At 39.7% G+C, this 20,395-nt stretch overlaps 2 protein-coding genes across 4 annotated transcripts in view; one reads left to right on the forward strand and one right to left on the reverse strand.

Annotated features, from left to right (window-relative positions):
- The window catches only part of selenof (selenoprotein F), a 53,462-nt gene extending 46,989 nt beyond the window's left edge, over nucleotides 1-6,473 (reverse strand). Inside the window, exons 1-2 of the mRNA XM_067989876.1 lie at nucleotides 6,365-6,473; nucleotides 306-473 (exon numbers count right to left, since the gene is read on the reverse strand). Of these exons, the coding sequence (XP_067845977.1) occupies nucleotides 306-473; nucleotides 6,365-6,412 (216 nt within the window). The 5' untranslated portion in view covers nucleotides 6,413-6,473. The remainder of the gene's footprint in view (nucleotides 1-305; nucleotides 474-6,364) is intronic.
- A 378-nt stretch (nucleotides 6,474-6,851) lies between these two features.
- LOC137325133 (heparan sulfate 2-O-sulfotransferase 1) overlaps nucleotides 6,852-20,395 on the forward strand; it is a 195,689-nt gene continuing 182,145 nt past the window's right edge. For all 3 annotated transcript variants that reach the window (XM_067989879.1, XM_067989877.1, XM_067989878.1), the window contains exon 1: nucleotides 6,852-7,454. In XM_067989879.1, the coding sequence (XP_067845980.1) occupies nucleotides 7,331-7,454 (124 nt within the window). In that variant the 5' untranslated portion in view covers nucleotides 6,852-7,330. The remainder of the gene's footprint in view (nucleotides 7,455-20,395) is intronic.

Consider the following 20,395-nt stretch of genomic DNA (forward strand, 5'->3'; position numbering starts at 1 on the left):
CTGAAGTATTCATCACCATAAATAGGACTTGGTGTCAGATATAAATATTTTAGAATGCATAAGCTAATATCATATTTAGTTTGTGGATCTTTCAATAGTTTATCTCAACAAAGCATCAATGTGTGTCATCAGGGCACTTTTATCACTAATGGTTTGCAAAATATATCACAAATCATTTTCTAATTCACTGTACCAAAGTTTTTTTTTTAAAAGTTGAAAAATGCTAATTGTGTCCAGCACAACTAAAGAATTACAGAATTTGGATTATCCTGTTTATAATAGTACTTGGTTAAAAAAAGCAATACCTTTTTAGTTTCTAGCTGGGCCTCCTCTTGGCAACATTGTCTGCAGTATGGGTCCAGCTGGTTGAGACTGAACTGACCAAGAAGCTCACAAGAACTGCAGAGCAAGTTACTGGAAAAGCCAAGTTCTCGACAGGCTTCGGATGCGAGATCTGCACTACACATAGATATCTGAAAACAGAACGCAAGGACATATGGCTATATTGTCAATCAACTGGAAATGGAAAGTGCACTGTAAGCGTTAGTGAGGTTAAAATATAAGTGATAAAACTGAAGACCCACACTGAGAAAGTTAGTTCTCCTATTGATCTACAAAACTACATCAGCAGTCAGTATAAAGGATATTCATAAGAAACAAACTTGGATAACATCCAGACTTGGGCTGATAAGTGCCAAGTAACATTCACGCCACACAGGTACCAAGTAATGATCATTCCAAATGAGAGCGCCTAACCACCTCTCCTTGACATTCAATGGTATCATCGCCAAATCCCTCACCATCAGCATCCTGGGGGAGAGGGGTCAGCATTGACCAGAACCTCAACTGAACCAGCTACATAAATGCTGTGGCTACTAGAGCAGGTCAGCGGCTGGGTATTTCGCAGTGAGTGGCTCATCCCCTGACTCCCCAAAGCCTCTCCACCATCTACAAGGCACAAGCCAAGAATATGATGGAATGCTCTCCACTTGCATGGATGGGTGCAGCTGCAACAACACTCAAGTAGTGCCAGACCATCCAGGACAAAGCAGTCACTTGATTGGCACTCCATCCACTACCTTAAACATCCATGCCCACCTTCCGTGGCAGCAGCGTATACTATTTAAATCGAACTCCCTACCTAACAACACTATGGGAGTACCTTCACCACACGGACTACAGTGGTTCAAGGAGGCCCACCACCACCTCCTCCAGGGCAACTAGGGATGGGCAATAAATGCTGGCCTTGCCAGTGACGCCCATATCCAGAGACTGAATAACTAACAAAAGAATTTGGAGGAAGTCATGCTCAGAATGTATACTTGCTCTGGTCAGACCACACCTTCAGTACTGTATTCAGTTCTGGTCACAGTCACAGGGCAGACATCCAAGTATTGGAAGCTGTTCAGAGAACAGCCATGTGCTGATCACTAGCGTTAAAGATCAGAGTTATAACGAAAGACTGGAGAAACGGGTTTTTCAGCCTTGAAAAGAAGCATGTGAGAGGTGACCCCATTGAGATATACAAGATATTAAACAATATGGAAATGGAAAATCTGAAAAATTATTTCAAACTAATTTGACTGAATAAGATAAGGGGACACAGATTCAAATTAGTAAAAGGCAAATCTAGAACTAATACCAGGAAGTTCTTCAGACAGAGTGACCAAAATGTGGCAAGGAAACAATCTTCCAATCTCCAATCAAAAGAACATTGTATGTAAGCGGAAAGCCATAATAAGTACTTTTAAAAACCTGGCATAACCACCAGCATACAGGCTGGGGGGAGGGAATATTAGCTCCAGTTCATCACAAGTGATCAAGGACATTTTTACACACTGGCATCCTTCAAATTTCTTATGGTGCTTTGTTCCCTATATCAAGACTGCTGTCCTTCTAAAATTATATGGAGCTTTGTCCCAATAGCACAGAATTAATTTTTCATGCAATAGATTTTTTTTTTAACAGGACAAGCAAAAAGCTGGCAAGATGGTTCATCCAAACTCAAAATAAAGCATTCTATATTTGTGGATAGGTTAAAACCAGCTGTGTAAGATGCACATTTGTATTCAGCAATAAGAGAGGAGCAACCAGATTCACACTATTTGCATGCTATACTTCAGTTTGTAACAGCTGACAGTTCTGTGACAAACGCAATTAGAAGTGACTGGGTCACTGGGTAACAAGAACATTTTCAGAACCGTCATTGTTGGAGAAAGTAGAGATTTATCATTAACAAGAGTGACAGATTGAAAACATGTTAAAATATAAATGATCATTTTATTTTGTGACAGTTGTGTGAGAACATTTTGATTTAAAAAAAATCCAAAATAAGTGTGACGTTCCCAATGAGTGACAGTTGGCAGCTCAGAATTATAATGGCAGGGGAAGGATTTCCAGCTATTGTCACTTTTAAGTTTCCCTTACATCAACAGATCACAATTTCTTTTTATTAGTGGTAAAAGGTCTAAGGATCGAACTGCCCCATCTGCTTTTATGTAACTGTGTAAGGGATTTAAAAACTAGGATACTAAAATAATTTTTCTTCAACAGAGATAATCCAAATAATAAATGTTGTATTTATTGGACCAGTTCTGTATCCATTAAAAATGTATTCCTTTTTAAATATGTTAACTTCATATAAAAAAACTGCACATTCCGTACAACATTAGTACTTCATTGGCCGTAAAGCACTTTGGGACATCATGAGGTCATGAAAGGTGCTATATAAATCCATGTCTTTTCCTTTCATTTTGATAGGAGAACCAGAGTTGTTAGTCTAAGAATAGTAGCCGGTCAGTTAATGCTCAAGGCTAGTTTGTTTTAGTGGGTAGCAGGACAATGGCACAGGATGGCAATTGAAATTGCAGTTCTGTATTTTCCTTGTTTATGCAAGCCTATGGGTTTTAGAAAGAACTAAATGGCTCTGAGGGAATAATAGACAAAGAGACCAAAACAGAAACTGCATTTAAATAGAACTAAGTGACAAGCCTCACTATGCATTGGCACAAGTCCAGCTCATTTTCAGTTCCTCCCTCGTTTCACAAAATTGCCCTGCACATACATCATTTACTTGTCATGCCAGACAAACACAAGTGTTCACTGCTCTCTCTAAATGGGTAATGTAATGAAAATCTCCACAAAATTCCAGCAGCAATCACTGCAAATATAACCCACTTAGTGTAAAGCAGAATTGTTAACTCCAAACTATTTCCCTTTGAAGTAACATGCATTAAATTGGGGTGGAACAAGGTTAGCTTTAACTTATCAATGGCAAAACTTTGCACCAACACTAAACTTGCGAGTATGAATGTACCCTTACTTAGTCCTTTAACCAATGGGCGATTGGGGCAACAGTCTTTTAAAAGGCAGCCAATCCCACGCATCATTCCCTGCACAAACTGACAGTCAGACAACCTGTTCTCAAGTAATCAATAGAAAAACACAAAGAACTTGCATTTATAACACTTCATTATGTCCTCGGGATGTCTGAAAGTGATAATCAGCAAATTACTTTTGAAATGCAGTCACTGCTACTATAAGCAAATACATAGGAAGTAGGTAAAATGGAGAGAGAAACAGTTTTGTTTTATGACTATGAATTCCTGTTATATACACCATCACTGTTGCTGCTTTGAAGCTGTTGGTTTAGAGGCCTAGGAAATAATTCTGCCTCCAATGTTTTCTCCTCTCAGTGAGACAGTGACCTCTCTTCAGCACCTCCCAAAGAACAACTGAGCAGAGTGGGCAAAAATTGAACTTGTGCTCCCCATTGCTGTGGCACAGCAAGTTGGAGACACAATGCACCACAAAGGACAAAAGAAAAACTAAAGCCAGATTAAGAAAACTGAAGAAAGAGAGAAAAGTTTCTATTATACTACAGGTAGTGGTTTCATGCCAATATCTCTGGTGCAATACCTGTCCAACAGAGCACAATTACAATGCTGGCTGAACATCACTGTGGGTCCCACTCAGTTCATTGACAAAGGAGCACTTTTTGGATGTTTCTGCAGAGCTCTATTCCCTGATCAGCTAGTATTTAATGTAATGATCAGCATTACTTCTCTTATAATATTGAAGTGAGTCAAAAGTAACATTATAAAAGTTCCTGAGAGATCCAGTGGACCGACAGAGAAAGGCAGATGGCATTTATATAGTGTCTTTCACAACCTCAGGTCATCCCAAAGTGCTTTAAAGCAAATGAAGTACTTTTGAAGTGAAATCAATATTGTAATGTAGGGGCACTTTTAGAATGCAGCTTTGCACCAAGCAGGAGTTATACTACACCCATGGTGAAATCATACTGGAAGTGGTCTTACAACTCTGACTTTTAGTGTTCTTGAAATTGGATCACCAATCTGCATCCTCAGTTTTAGAGCCACTTTTGCACTGATGAACACACAAACCGATTTGCATCAATATGAAAGTGGTAGCATAATGATGGCCAAAAAGCAAAACTGAGAACTGTATTACAAGATTATAGAAAAGAAAGTGAATTGATTTCTAAAGTAAATAGAGAAGCTGAATGATATAGCAGATAATACCAATTAAAATTTAACAACTTTTATTTATATGGCACCTTTAACATAGAAAATGGTCCCAAGGCAATTCACAGAGGCATAATCCAAAATGGATTCTGACAAAGATATTAGGAGTGACCAAAAGCTTAGTTAAAAAGGTGAGCCTTAAAAAGGAGAGGAAGGTGGAGGTTTATGGAAGGAATTTCAGACTGTGGACCTAGGCAGCTGAAGGTACAGCCAACAATGATTTTTTTTTTTTGGGGGGGGGGGGGGGGGGTGGGGGGGCAAGACACGGAGAGACACAAGAAGCTAGAGTCAGAGGAATGGAGAGTGGGGTGGGGATGGTTATAGGGCTTGAACAGATGAGAGAGATAGGGAGGACAAGGCCATGAAATTTAAACAGAAGAATGAAAATTCTAAATCTGAGGTGTTGAGGGACTGGAAGTCAGTGTAAGTAAGCAAGCAAAGTCATGGGTGATAGGTGAGCAGGACAGGACAACAGGAGCAGAGTTTAGGATGGGCTGAAGTTTACAGAGGATGGATGATGAGAAGTTCGCCAGAAGAGCATTGGAATAGTCGAGTTTGGAGGTGACAAAGTCTTGGATAAGCGTTTCAGCAGAAAACGGGCTGAGGTAGGACTGAAGGTGGGCGATACCATGGAGGTAAAAGTAGACAGCCTTTAATAGAGAAATTAAAATGAAACATTGGGAAGACTAAAGCCATGGTCTTCAGTCCCCACCAAATATTTTGTTCTCTAGCCACAGATTCCATCCCCCTCTCTGGCCACTGTCTCAGGCTGAACCAGACTGTTCTCAATCTCAACGTCTTATTTGAACCTGAACTGAGGTTTTGACCTCACATCCTCTCGATCACAAAGACTTCCACCTCCATAATATTGCCCATCTCTGCCCCTGCTTCAGCCTATCTGATGCTGAAACCCTCATCTATGCTTTTGTTACCTCCAGACTCGATTATACCAATGCTCTCCTGGCCGGCCTTCCTTCTTCCACCCTTCGTAAACTTAAGGTCATCCAAAATCCTGCTGCCTGTATCCTAACTTGCATCAAGTCATGTTCATCCATGGCACCTGTGCTCACTGATCTACATTGGCTCCAGGGCCAGCAATACCTCGATTTTAAAATTCACTTCCTCATGTTCAAATCCCTCTATGGCCTCGCTCCTCCCTATCTCTATAACCTCCTCCAGCCCTACAACCCTCCGAGAACTCTGCGTTTCTCCAACTCTGGCCTCTTGTACATCCTCAATTTCACTGGCCCTCTATAAAGGCTCTTGTTAAACTGCCCAAAAACTTAATGCTTCCATAGGGGGAGGCCTTTCCGCCTTCCCGCCCCAACCTTTTTAGCTTTGGTGATGTCCTGCATTATGTGTCTTGGCCCATCACTTAACTTCTCAACAAATGCACACACTAAAATTTAACTGATACAGTCACAATACAATGAATTTGGAAATTATTAAAGCTCTACGAGAATACAGCATTTAGTTGTACTTTGGACTCAATCAATAAGTTGTTTTAAAAGTTTACCGCGTACCATAACGCCATTCTTTGACTGGGATCATCAACCAGCAGCCGGAATAAAACAAATTTTATCGGAACTGTAATCGGCTACTTCTTATTTCAATAGTTAAGGATAATGATTACTGACCACGTCAGCAAACCATTTCCGGATTGAGCTGCATTTCTTCTAACGCAAGGCCTGGTTCATTAATAGTGTTATGAAATCCTGCCCAAAATCGAAACAACCTACATTCATTAAATTAACACAAACCATCAATCAGAGGAAAAAGAGAGACGGGGCATAAATATCAAGCTGTTCAATACTAACCGCATTTAACAAGGGAAACAGCCAAAACAAGTAAACCTCCCCAGCCATCTTGAATCGACAAAGTCCCCTCACTGGCCATACAGGAAATTATATATCTTGCCGCCTGAAGATAAATTATCATACGGTATTTAACGTAGATAATAATACATATTTTTTCTAAATTCGTTGATTTAACAATTGGTTGCTGTTTTATCATCCTCCTAATTTATCAATTTTCACAGGCAAATGAAGCAGACGACTAAAAATTCATTGTACTCTTGGTATGGTGTCGAGAACTGTTAGAAATCTTGTCGCGAAAGGGGCGACGCGGGACTTTTTTTTTGGTGGGGGGGGGGGGGGTGGGTGTGTGTGTGAATGATTGACGTTACAACAGGTCAATCAGAATCGTAGTCAAGAGAAGCGCTCCGCCGAGATGCCTTGTCAATTAAGGGATGCAGTCCAATGAGAATGAATGAGAGGCGGGGCTTCTGTCCGCCGTCCGCTCAGGTTTTTTGAAGTGTGCGCGAGGGAGAAAGAGAAAGCTTCGTCCGTTTGTCTGTGCGCGAGGTAGCGGCGGCGGCGGCGGCGGTTGGTCGTTGGGACGCAGCGCGTGGAGGGAGACCCCCGGGCGGGGTGGTGGTGGTGGTGGGGGAGGGAGCAGGAGCAGGAGCAGGGAGATAAATGCTGAGTCTATGCCCAGCGAGCAGCTCTGAGGACTGGTGCCGGAGAGAGGCCGCGACTTAACGATTCGCTCCTTGTTTTCCCCCCAGTGACCTGATTATGTGCGTCAAATCAGTTGGCAAAATTCTCCGTGTGTCCATGTTTTCTTCGCGCTTCTGATTTCTCCTTAGTTCCACCCCGTGCGTGCGATTTCTCTTTTCCCCCTCCCAGCCCCCCCCCCCCCATACATACATCCCATTCCCTCCTCCCCTCTCCGCTCTTCGATTTTCTTTTTTTTCCCCACTCGCGTTATGTCTTGATAATTTCATGGGGCTTTTAAGAATTATAATGCCGCCCAAATTGCAGCTTCTAGCGGTTGTGGCATTCGTGATCGCGATGTTGTTCCTGGAGAACCAGATCCAGAAGCTGGAGGAATCTCGGGGAAAACTGGGTAAGTCAGGACATTGTAGGGTAATTCTCTTCCCCCCCCCCTTTTCTGCACCCAGAGCTTTGTAGTAATATAAATTTGAACGTGGTAATTTAATTGTGTATATATAAAAAATAATTTCCTAATGCCAAATCATCCCATTGGTGGTGATTTATCAATGAAGCAGCTGTACTTAACAAATCTTGTCCTTGTTTTTGAAATTTTTATTTTATGTTTGTAAAGCAGCAGCAGCTGGCAAGGGCTAGGCCTGTACTGGATGGTTACAGACATTGCACGAAAGCCCAACCAACATTTGGAAAAGTGTTTATATGCCTTTGGAGTCAGTGTATGCGTGTGCCATCGGAGTGAAAAAACGCTGGTCAAGACATGGCTTGTTGCAATTGATGTGCAACTGAATTGTATTAAACTAAATCATTAATGCAGCTATTGTATACGTAAATTATGATTTGTAATTCCAGGAGTGAATTTAGGTGTGGGAAAGTTGCAATTGAGTTACTGTCTGCTGTATCATTGAGATTTAGAATTGTATGCAATGCCATATTTATACAGTATATACATTTAAAAAAAAACTCTTGCTTAAGGTACAAAAAGCTTGCAAATTGGAAGGATAATTATGAGAGCTGTCTCTGCTCAGTTGGCTGTGGAGAAATGAGAGAATCTCTGCCAAAGAAGGGGAAAGACTGCAGGATAACTCAAGTTTAGAAAAATATTGTTGCTTGGATGAAGAGGAGTGGAAGGAAAAAATAGTGACTATTTATTTAAAAGTAGAATGGAATTGATATAGAAAATAGTTCATAATGATGTAAGTTAAGATAACTAATTTTTAGGTGCAGTATTTAAAATACTAACCAATTAGAAACAGTATTCTTGTCATGGCAAATGTTGAGTGGGTTACTGTCATTTGCTGTATATGAATTGTTTTAACTTCTGGATTTAGTGTAAAATCTGTTTATTAAGTGCAGATAATCATGTACATACATTAAAATGTGTGTTGTCAATTGTCCTAGCAAACCAGTGCAGTTTAAATCTTTTGTAACTTGTGAGGCAGTCCACCGACATTGATGGCTAATAATGTCTTAGCACCAGTTGGGCCATCTTGGGGAGGTAGGTTGCAGAGACACAAAGCCGTGCTCCAAAGGGGGAAATTTTGAGGGACTTGTAATCAGCTGAACATTTTGCACCCCTCCCCATACAACAGTCAGTTAGAGTGGGAATAATAGAGGTGTGGGAGTAGGTCATCTACTCACTGTTTTGGACTAGAAATGGTGCCTAGGGTATAAGGAGGAAGGAGAAAATAACTTGAGTGGAGATATGCAGGGCAAAGAGATTTGCAACATCATAGGTGCATAGCTATGTCTTTGAGTAATTTAAATTCTTAAAAAAATGTGGTTTGCTGTGTGGATTATGTTTGAGGAATGGGTTGAATGAAGAATTACTTCCCACTCAAAGCTTTAATTATGATATCTGAACAAAGCAAAAGAATGGTAATAGCCCCAAAGCTAATTTAGGGTAATGTATGCTATTGCCCGTTCTCTCTGCTGAATATGGAATTTTCCTGTAATCGACATATGTTCTCATGAACCTCCTAGTGTCACAAGCTAATATTGTGCCTGTTTAAATGTCATTCTTAAAATACCGACACAGGAATCTTCTCGGAAAAGCAAGGAATCTGAAGTTTTCAATGAAAACACCATACATGGTAGAAACTGCTAATAATGAACATCAGGAAATGAGTTTAAGACTCCTGGAACCAGATCTCTGGGTTCATATGACCTTGTAATTTGTCTAAGCTTTGTTCTTAATCTGATTCTTTGAATTGGGCTATATTGCTGCCTGGTATCACACTCCTAGTCATGTATGCTACACCTTCATTGCTATGAGTTTGGCATTTCTTGCCACGGGGTTTTAAAATGTTTTGTTTTTGTTTTGAAAGAATGGTGACATGCAAGCTTCAGTTTAATAAATGATACTGAACTGCTACAGTAAATGGCTTGTCATTTTTGCTGCAGTTCTGCCCTTTGCTGCAAGGTTGCTTTTGCTTTCTGCATCCTTTTTTATGGTTTGATGGCTAGGACAATTGACCAAATGCATTAAATTACCTTTCATAATCTTTGTCACTCCTAAGAGTTGTATTTTTAAAAATATTTATTTAATGCAACTAATGCTTGTTTCAAGTGAGTGATATTTTCAGTTTTCTACATGGTCATTGTGTAATCCTTTGTTGTGCATAAAGTATATACTGGTGTATTAGGGATGCACTGTTTACTTTGTGGACACTCATTCCTTGAAAAAAATGATCTCATCAAAAAACTGGCTACAGAAAATTAGATATTTTGGCTGTCTTCTCTGATGTCGAAGGACGGACGAAACACTGTTGTGCGTGCTTGTTTGCTGAAACACTCTACTGTTTTCCTTTTTGAAGTGGCATTAATTACAATTCTATAAAATAGTTCAAATGATGAATAATTTCCATTATTACTAAAGGATGCACCACCTTCAAAATACAGTTCCCTAATACTTCAGTTACCATTTGCTTTGAATATTGCTGCAGTTCAATTGCTAATTCTTTTCATCTTTCCAGTGATAAAGAACTTTAGCTACTTCTGTTTATCCAGGGGAAAAATTGATCATAGCTAAGTAAGCTAACTATATATTTTTGTTCAAATCTTTTTTTATAGGTTGTTTCTCATGTTGCTTTTGTAATGGCATGAGTTTGTTATTTCTGAATTTTGTGTCTATCTGTTAATTACTGGCCATTTAAATTCATTTTTTAAAAAGCCATTTCATTCAGAAAGTTCACAAATGAATCCAGCAACATGAACAGGAATCTGGGTTAATGTCATCTGGAGTGCATTTAGTTTGAACTTAAATCTGGGTTTCTGTTGGGAGAAGGATTCTCAAGAGAATTAACTATTTATCCAGCCAGTATAAACTGCTAACTTATTTCTGAACAATTATATTTTAGTTGCAATTTTAAGTTACCAGGCAAATAATAAATGATGTCTTTGTTCATTTAATACAAATTAATCTTGGTTTAATTTGTATTCTTTTGCAAATATTTCCCTAAGGGCCGCCTTGAGGCAGATATAAATATAAAAAAATCTCAATGGGCAGTTGTGATGTCCAGCTATAAAAGATAACATTTAGCAAGGAATAGCTAAGTAAATTGGAGTCAATTCATCACAAGGCAAATTGAGTATGGTCCATTTGATGGACCAAATGGACCTTTTTCATGTCATACTTTATTTGCCAGTTTTCCCTTTCTGAAGAAGCATGTTGCTCAGTTTTCTCTTTTTTTCTCTCTGCATGTAAATTGTTGAATTTGTATTTTGTATTATATCAATTCCGATATCCAGTATAGAAATGTGCATGTTACCTAGTACTTAGTTGCCAGTATCTTCTAAAGGGCTTCACATCTTCAATGTGAGATGATTAAATTTGAATACAGAATTAAATGGTGGAAATTCTAGAGAAACCCTTTGTTATTCAGCAATAAATTCTAGTAGTTTTACAGTAATGGCAGTGTTACTAGGATTTTAGCAAAGTGTAATAGTGACATTTTCATTCCATGCCTACATGAATGGTGAAAACATAGAGCAGTATGAATATGGGCTCCTTGTCTTTATAAATAGAGGTATAGAGTACAAAAGCAAGGAAGTTATGCTAAACCTTTATAAATCACTGGTTAGGACTCAGCCTGAGCATTGTGTCCAACTTTTGGCACCACACTTTAGGAAGGATGTCAAAGCCTTGGGGAGAGTGCAGAGCAAATTTACCAGAATAATACCAGGGATGAGGGACTTCAGTTATGTGGAGAGACTAGAGAAGCTGGGATTGTTCTCCTTCGAGCAGAGGTTAATGGGAAATTTAATTGAGGTGTTCAAAATTGAGGGGTTTTGATAGAGTAAATGAAGAGAAACAGTTTCCACTGGTGGGAGTGTTGATAACCTGTTGGAATGCACTGCCAGAAAGAGTGGCGGAAGCAGATTCAATAGTCACATTCAAAAAGGAATTGGATATCTACTTGAAAAGGCAAAAATGGTAGGGCTATGGGGAAAGAGCAGGAAGTGGGACTAATTGGATAGCTCTTTCAAAGAGCTGGCACAGGCACGATGGGCTAAATGGCCTACTTCTGTGCTGTAAGATTCTGATATCCTTTGGTGAAGTACTGGTAGTCACAGGTAGTAGTGGTGCAAATACTTTGAGATGCTAAATTAAGAATATAACAGAAGGAGCATATTTACCTAAGTGTGATTTTTCCTAAAGTGTATTAATACCACTATGCTAATAAGCCTGTGACAGCATTGATGAGGTTATATGTTTGTCCTAACAATGAATTACTATTCTGTTTAAATATTTTAGCCTGTCAAGTATGAGCAACTTGCACTTCTGCAGCATATTAAAAAAAATAGAAAATTAGAGATTTTGCAGTACTGTCAAATGTAAGTTTTGAATTACCAACTGAAATCCTTTTATTTTAAAGAAAAAGCATTTGTTAAATCTCTCTTACTGCTCAAGGTTGTAAAATCTACTGCAGTTTATTCCATTTAAATTAAGAGAACTGTTAATTTAACGGCTAGATAGCTTCTGAACAGTACTGTGCCTAAATTTTTCAATTACAGCTTCAAATTTCACATTTGCTTTTAATTGTATTCTCAGATGAAGTGCGTAGTAAGTATTAGTGGTTTGTGTAGGAACCAAAAGCATTTTTGAAACTCTGAATTTAAATAAAAATGTTATTTTCATTAACATGTCTGACCTTTTCAACCCCAGTTTTGAAGTTGACACTGTTCATTATCCTGTTCAAGTTGAGCCATTCTTAAAAAAAAAAGTTAAATTCTTGCAGTATCTTGATAGTATCATAGTAGGTATAGCACAGGAGGCCGCCATTCGGCCCATGATGAATGACTATAGTGGACAAAGAGAACGTTTCAGTTGTCAAGTGTTATAATGCCAGACTCTACAGAGTGGTTTTAGATGAGTAGTGTTTTTAAAATTTTGCTTTGGGGGTGTGGGTAATTCTGGCAAAGCCACATTTTTATTGCTCATTCCAATCTGCCCTGGGACGTGACAGTGACTTATAGATATTGTCCAATGACAGGGGTGCTGTTCAAGTCGAGTACTCTATCCTGGTTGATGCCTCGTTTCTTGAGAGTTGTTGCAGCTGCACGATGCAGGTGAGCAGCTATACAAAACCCTGGTTAGACCGCACCTGGAGTACTGTGAACAGTTCTGGACACCGCACCTTCAGAAGGACATATTGGCCTTGGAGGGAGTGCACCGTAGGTTTACTAGAATGATACCCAGACTTCAAGGGTTAAGTTACGAGGAGAGATTACACAAATTGGGGTTGTATTCTCTAGAGTTTAGAAGGATAAGGGGTGATCTGATCGAAGTTTATAAGATATTAAGGGGAACGGATAGGGTGGATAGAGAGAAACTATTTCCACTGGTTGGGGATTCTAGGAGTAGGGAGCACAGTCTAAAAATTAGAGCCAGACCTTTCAGGAGTGAGATTAGAAAACATTTCTACACACAAAGGGTGATAGAAGTTTGGAACTCTCTTCCGCAAACGGCAATTGATGCTAGCTCAATTGCTAAAGTTAAATCCGAGATAGATAGCTTTTTGGCAACCAAAGGTATTAAGGGATATGGGCCAAAGGCAAGTATATGGAGTTAGATCACAGATCAGCCATGATCTTATCAAATGTAGGAGCTGAATGGCCTACTCCTGTTCCTATATTCCTGTGTTCCTAGCATTAAGTATTCCATCACACTTGAACCTTGTAGGTGGTGGACGGGCTTTGAAGAGTCAGGAGGTGAGCCATTTATCATCGAACACCCTGCTGTTGTATCCAAGGTATTGATATGGCCGGTCCAGTTAAGCTTTTCGTCAATGGTGACCCTCTGTACGATGATGTTGGGGAACTCAACAGTGGTGGTGCTCTTAAACATCAGGGGGAAGTGGTTGAGCTTTTTCTTGGAGATTGTTGTTACCTGCACTTGTCAATCCAGGTCTAGGTGTTATTCGTGTCCTGCTATTGTCTTGAATAGGCTGCTCATTATTAGAGGAGTTGTGAATGGAGTAGAATAGTATAGAATTGTTAGCAAACAGCCCCACTCCTGACCTTATAAAGAAAGCCTTATCACAGGAGTAAGATCACTGAAGCAGCTGAAGATGGTTGGACAGAGGACATTTCCTGAGGAACTCCTGCAGCAATGTTCTGGGGCTGCAATGATTGGCCTCCAACAACTGCAACCATGTTCCTTTGTGTTAAGTATGATTCCAGCCACTGGAGGTTGTCCCTCCTCCATTGACCTCAGTTCTGACCAATTTCCCAGGTAGCATGTAGTACAATGATTGCTACAAACTCCTATTGTTTTCTGTCATTGTAACTGACCTAGAGATAATGTAGCGAGAAGTGGAATTGTTTCTATTATTAAATATATTTTGTAATAAGCTACACAGTCACTTTTTGGAGAACGGTGATGCAATTATGGATACTTGTAATATAAAATGCAGCTGGGTCCCATTGAGACAGAAAGTGAAGGCTAAACAAAAAGTGCTTCCCAGAATCGCTTTAGGAACAAGAACAAGTCACATTAAATCAAGCATACTGTACACTGTTGCACTCGCGATTAGCACACCTTGAACTAGGCTCTTAATGTCAAAAGGTTTTACTGTGATCAATATGTATAAGATCAAATGTGTTCATACTTCCACTAAAATGTGAAAATGATAGTGTGAACTGTGTCTTAATGGTAAGTTTTTGTCAAGGATTTCAGGATAGCTGTCATGAAATTAATGAAATGCTGCCTCTAAGTCTTTGCTTTACAGATCTCATTGGGGTCTCATTGCTAGTGTTATTGCAATGTAAGGTTATGATAAGCTGGGTCATTAATCAAGGAATGTCTGTTCTGTGACCTTCTAATTCTCAAGGTGCTTGTCATGTGAAAGAGGAATGGACAATGATATAAAAAGGGTAGACAATGAACAAAGAAATATGAAACTTGCCATTTCTTGCAAGTTCCCCCCCCCCCATGCAAAAACAAAAGGCTAAAAGTGACATTATGGCACTGCACAAATTTAAGTTTTGAATCCATAGGCATGGTCTACAACTTTTGTGAATTTTGTTTGAACAAGTAATGGGTTATTTCTTGCAAACTACAAATGAGCCACAATAAGTGAGGTAAAGTGAGTACTGATGGTAGAAACAGCAGGTCTGTTAATATGTTTGGAGAAATAAAGAAAAAAAGTCTCAGGCAGCATCTCCGGCTTTATCAGGACTGCAATGGATTAACATGCAACTTCCCTTTCCAGCAGCACCGATGTACACCTCCTTCAGTCAGAGCCTGCAGTAAACAAAGAAAGAACCTGCATTTATATTGTGCTTTTCAAATCCTTAGCAGATCCCAAAGAGCTTCAAAGTCAGTGAACTACTTTTGAAGTGTAGTCGCTGTTGTGGTTTCCTGAAGCAGGTCCTGACTGAGCAGGAGAGCCCCCACCTGCACCTAGCTCTGCTTCTGCTGTTCATATTCCCTCCTGCTTCCAGCATCACAGGCCTCGGCCATATGGCTTATGTGGCCACATCCTCCGCTCCGTCCTGCCTAGGCCTTGCTCGACCTATTTTGTCATCCTTGTCAGTTTCCCAACTTACAGAACTTGTAATGTATTTGGTGGAAAATACATTATGAGCGCTTTCAACAGTGCTGGTTTCCCACTGCTTGAAAACTGGTGAGAATGGGGGAAAAGTAGGGGATATGTCTGCAAATTGGGGCATGCACATCAAGTTACAGGGCAAAGGTGAGTGAAGAAATTGAATGGGGCAGGTTGAGAGGACATTGAGGAGGTAACAGGGGAAAGTGGATAGGAGGAGAGTGAGAGGCAGAGGGAATTGGGTAAGTGAAAGGGCATTTGGCAACGTGCAGGTGAGAAACGAAGAACGACGGATGGGGCAAATTATGGATGAGAGCAGAAGGGGAATTGAACAATGTGCAGGATAGGAGGGAGCATACAAACTTTTCAAAAAGAGCAGCAAGAAACTTGCTGCTGAGGTGCCAATTCATTCCTCATCAAAATAATTTCAGATTAAGAATGGCATCTGTAATATATTCAAATTTTTAGAAAAAATATTTGAAGATAAGCTCTTGAAGAATTGGGGCTTTTGAATTTATGGTAGAAGTTTGGAACTCTCTTCTGCAAATGGCAATTGATACTAGCTCAATTGCTAAATTTAAATGTGAGATCGATAGCTTTTTGGCAACCAGAGGTATTAAGGGATATGGGCCAAAGGCAGGTATATGGAGTTAGATCACAGATCAGCCATGATCTTATCAAATGGCGGAGCAGGCACGAGGGGCTGAATGACCTATTCATGTTCCTATGCACAGGATTTGTGGTTACCTTGTTTTTTCTCGAAGATCTAATAGACTGGGTCCTGTATTGTAACATATAACATTATCCTTTCTGAGAACTGGATAGATTTTAACCTTGGGTGAATTGGCTGATTATACCTGCTGGCTGAAAGGATCCTAATGAAATGTTGTCAACTCAATTCCTAGTGAGTGTGGGCTCACACACATCCCATAATTAACAGTCTCAATCAGAGGCTATAGATGCGGAAGTTGTATGGTGACCAGTTGAGGATAACTGGTGTGAAAGGGGGTAAGAATGAAATAAAATAACAGCACGCTTCTAGATTTCTACAAAAGATCTCTCCGTACAGCAGATTTCCACTCAGCAGGCAAGATAAATTGAAGAGGGAGGTGTAGAGGGGGAAAGCTACTGTGTGATTGGTGGCATTGGCTGACGTCTTTCCATTCCATTTTTATAAGAGTAGTTTACAGATCTGGCAAAATTAGTGTCAGATTTGCATGCTAACACAATGTCAGCTTTCATACTGAATGGGGAATTAAACTTTGTCTAAATGGTCTGTGTTACATATGCTAATGTGGGAGACACATTTGGAGACATACACTTGTTAAGTAGTTGGGTATGCCTGTTTATGGCCTAGTGACTTTAAACTGAAATTATTTTGGTGCATTAAGTTTATGGCTGACTCCTTTTTATATTTCTGGTCAGTTGTACTCCAGAACATCAGTGTTTCCGTTCACTAATTCCAGTTTTGCACAAAGCCTTTAGTGGTAATTTCAATCTGTGTTTAAGCTGTTGCAAGTTCCTGTTTGGCTAGCATGAATAAATTCACTCTGGTTGGCCAAGGTGCACTGGTTTCCCAGTCCTATAAACACTTATGAGCCTTCCATCATTCGTAAATACATTGTCCTAGTATTAAATCAATTCTCCCTCAAATTCCAGACAATTAATAGGATTCATTTGCCTGTTAATTTACAAATGCACTATTGAAAAAGCTTGCCATTGATTGATAATGAAGGATGGTGAAATGATATAACAATCATGATACATTGGCTCTGGTGGCAGACAAGAGCTAACACTGACAGGTTGAGAAGTGGCACACAGTGCCTCCAGAAAATATTTGGATCTTGTATCATGCTTCCCCCCGCCCCCTCTTTATTTCTTTGGAAGAAGGAAAGCCTCAGGAGTTCTAAATTCGGTTGCATCAAATTCACAGTCTGAATGTTCTATGAAAGCAAATTACCAATGCATACTTCATTTTAACCATATCTTGATTTAAAAACTATAGATATTTTATATTTTTTAATTGTTAATGAGCACAGATGAATTCATTTGTTTTACTAGCCAATATTCATAATGATAGTTAAAACCTGGCTGAACTTTATGCTTTTAAAAACAATATTGATTATAGTGACTAGCCACATCAACACTGTGGTTACAAGAGCAGGGCAGAGGCTGGATACTCTGACAAGTGGCTCACCTCCTGACCAGTCAAAGCTTCTCTACCATCTACAAGGTTCAAGCCAGGAGTGTGGTGAAATACCTGCTACTTACCTGGATGGATGCAGCCGCAAAAACACTTGAAAAGCTCAACACTGTCCAGGACAGAAATAATCGTTTGATCAGGGCCCCAGCCACTGGACCCAATATCCAATGTCTCCACTACCAATATCCATGATCTACAGGTCTACAAGTTGAACTGCAGCAACTCAGCAAGGTTACTTTGACTGCACCTCCCTCTGCTGCGACCTCTATCATCAAGCAGGACAAGAGCAGAAAAGTCATAGGAACACCATCACCTCCAAGTGACCCTTTAAGTCTCGCACAATCCTGACTTGGACGTTTAATGCCATTCCTTCATCGCCGCTGGATCAATATCAAAAAATATCCTACCTACCCATTTATATGAGTATTATCAGCACAAGGACTGCAGTGGTTCAAAGAGAAGGTCTGCCAACACCTTCTCAGAGCAATTAAAGACAGGCAATAAATGTGGTTGTACCAACATTACCTGCATACTGAGAACCACAACTACCTGCATTTATATAGTCCCTTTTAACATAGTAAAACATCCCAATGCAATTCACAGGAGTATAATCAGCCAAAAATTAACCCTATGCCAAAGAAGGAGAGGACAGGTGACTAAAAGCTTGGTCAAAGGGGAAGGTTTTAAGGAGCATCTTAACAGAGGAGGGAATTCCAGAACTTGGGGCCTAGACGGCTGAAGGCATGGCCTCCAAAGGTGGGGCAAAGGAAGTTGGGGAAGTGCAAGAGGCCAGAGTTGGAGGAAAGCAGAGTTCTGGAAGGGTTGTAGGGCTGGTGGAGGTTAGAGATAGGAAGAATGAAGCCATAGAGAGAATTAAACGCTAGGATGAGAATTTTAAAATCAAGGTGTTTGGTGGACCGGGAGCCATTGTAGGTCAGCGAGCACTGCGGTGATGGGTGAATGGGACTTGGTGCAAGTTAAGATACGGGCAGCAGAGTTTTGGATCAGCTCAAGTTTATGGAGGGTGGAAGATGGGAGGCTGGCCAGGAGAGCATTGAATAGCCGAGTCTATAGGTAACACAAGAATGGATGAGGGTTTCAGATGCCGATTTTAAAAAAATGCTGATGTTTTGATTAGTTGCGTTTATTCAGGCAACTTCCATTAATTGCATGATGGCTGTTCCATTGATTTGGACTCAACAGAACCAAAAATTAAGTTGTGCATCATTAGTCAGTAATATCATCAGTTGCTAGATCCAAAAATCTGAAAGGTTAGAACCATTAAATGAATTCCATGTAAATGAATGTCCTTGGTTCTATTGTTTCATTTTAAGACTGACTTCAGAAGAATTTGCAGTATGGTATAACTTTGAGCATGCATTGGGACATTTAAAACATTTGATTTTATTTCTAGTTTAATTATCTGTATTTCCTTTAAATCTTTGTGCATATAAAATACTGTTCATACTTCTCACAGTAAGCCAAAGTACCCAGGCCATGTGCGCCACTTGTTAATTGGAGCAGCACTCTGCTGGTTTGGCCTGTGGATAATTGAAGCTCCACTCTACATACAAACACGCCTTATCTGTGCCGGCTGAGGCACAATGGGCAGTATGGCCTCCTTATGTGCTGTGCCGTTCTATGATTCTATCTGCTGATCTGTTTTTACACACACTGTTCCAGCTGTTCAGGTATATCCTGCATTCACCAAATTCTGGCATCTTCAGTAGTGAAGATTGTTCAGGTCTTTATTTTATGGTTTAGAATTTAAATGAGATCAGTTATTGTGGTTGAAATACTAGCAAATGAAATCTCTGCATAGCAGTAAATTGAATTCTTATTGGAATGTAAACAATATAGGAAACACATTTCACGATCTTCTGCAAATGAGGCTCATTAGGATCTGTTTGTGTATCGAAGTACTTGTGGTTTATTGCAATTTATTGAAATTCTTAGATAATCATAATTTATGAAAAATGTCAACATCTGCTCTACCAGCAGGCCCTAAATGTCAGCTCCTTGAGAACTGAAGTGTCATTTTTGTTGTAGATCCAAATTCATCAACTGGATGTTGTCTAAAAGAATGATGTTTCTAAGATTCTGTGCTTTGGGCTATTTAGGCTGCTAGAAGTTAATTTTCCATTTTGTGTCAAGAAACATTGTAGCTTCAAAGTAGGGAGGCAAAATCGATTCTTAAGTTTCCATAAGGAGATATGAACACAATATTGACTTCAAGCAATGCATAAGCCTGGCCAGCAGATGTATGTATACCTTTACTTCACAGTAACTTATTCCCCAACATGAGTTAGAATACTGATTTTTGCCTCTGGGAACCTGTGTTTTAATGCAGCTCAGACTAAAGAAACAAATCCTCCTGCTGTCCAAGTGTTCCACGTGAAATGTATAGTTTTACACTCCAGTGGAAATGTTCTTAGAAGGCAGTTGTCTGCAGTGCACAGTTGTTCATAATTTGACCAGGAGGTGAGGTATGGAGAATAGCAAATTCAACATGGTATAAAGCAGATGCTCGTATGGGATTGAAGTAAAGGCACACTGTTGAGGCAGAAGAGAAAGTCCTCTACTTAACATCTGACCCACACTTCATACTTGATTTGGGAGTACCAGATTTTGGCACCAAGTGGTGCCAAAAAGTTCCATTCTCTACACTGATCCTTCAATTTGATGAATACAAGCAACTGGAAAAGTTAGAAGTGAGAAATATCAACTATATTTTATTCAGCATGCCTTAGAATTTTTGTAGGTGATATTAGAATAAAACTAATGAAAACACTTCAGTTTATTTGAAACTGTTTTTCTGCACATTTGAAGGGATGGTTGTCGATGCTGAAAATTGAACATTTTTGGACTTTTCTAGATGGGTTCAACAAGAAGCCAAGGCAAATATAACACAAATTAGAGATAATAGAATGACTTCTTCTCTGACCCAACATCAACTCCAGCAGATCTCCTTTTCCAGTGTGATATTTCTATTTCCTTCTCTTAGCTATCCTTGTGCCTGCTAGGAACTGTTAAGATTCGATCCTTATAGTTTTATGAAAATGGAGATGACTCCTGCTATTAGTA

The sequence above is a fragment of the Heptranchias perlo genome, chromosome 9 (genome assembly GCF_035084215.1).
Source record: "Heptranchias perlo isolate sHepPer1 chromosome 9, sHepPer1.hap1, whole genome shotgun sequence".
NCBI classification, from domain to species: domain Eukaryota; kingdom Metazoa; phylum Chordata; class Chondrichthyes; order Hexanchiformes; family Hexanchidae; genus Heptranchias; species Heptranchias perlo.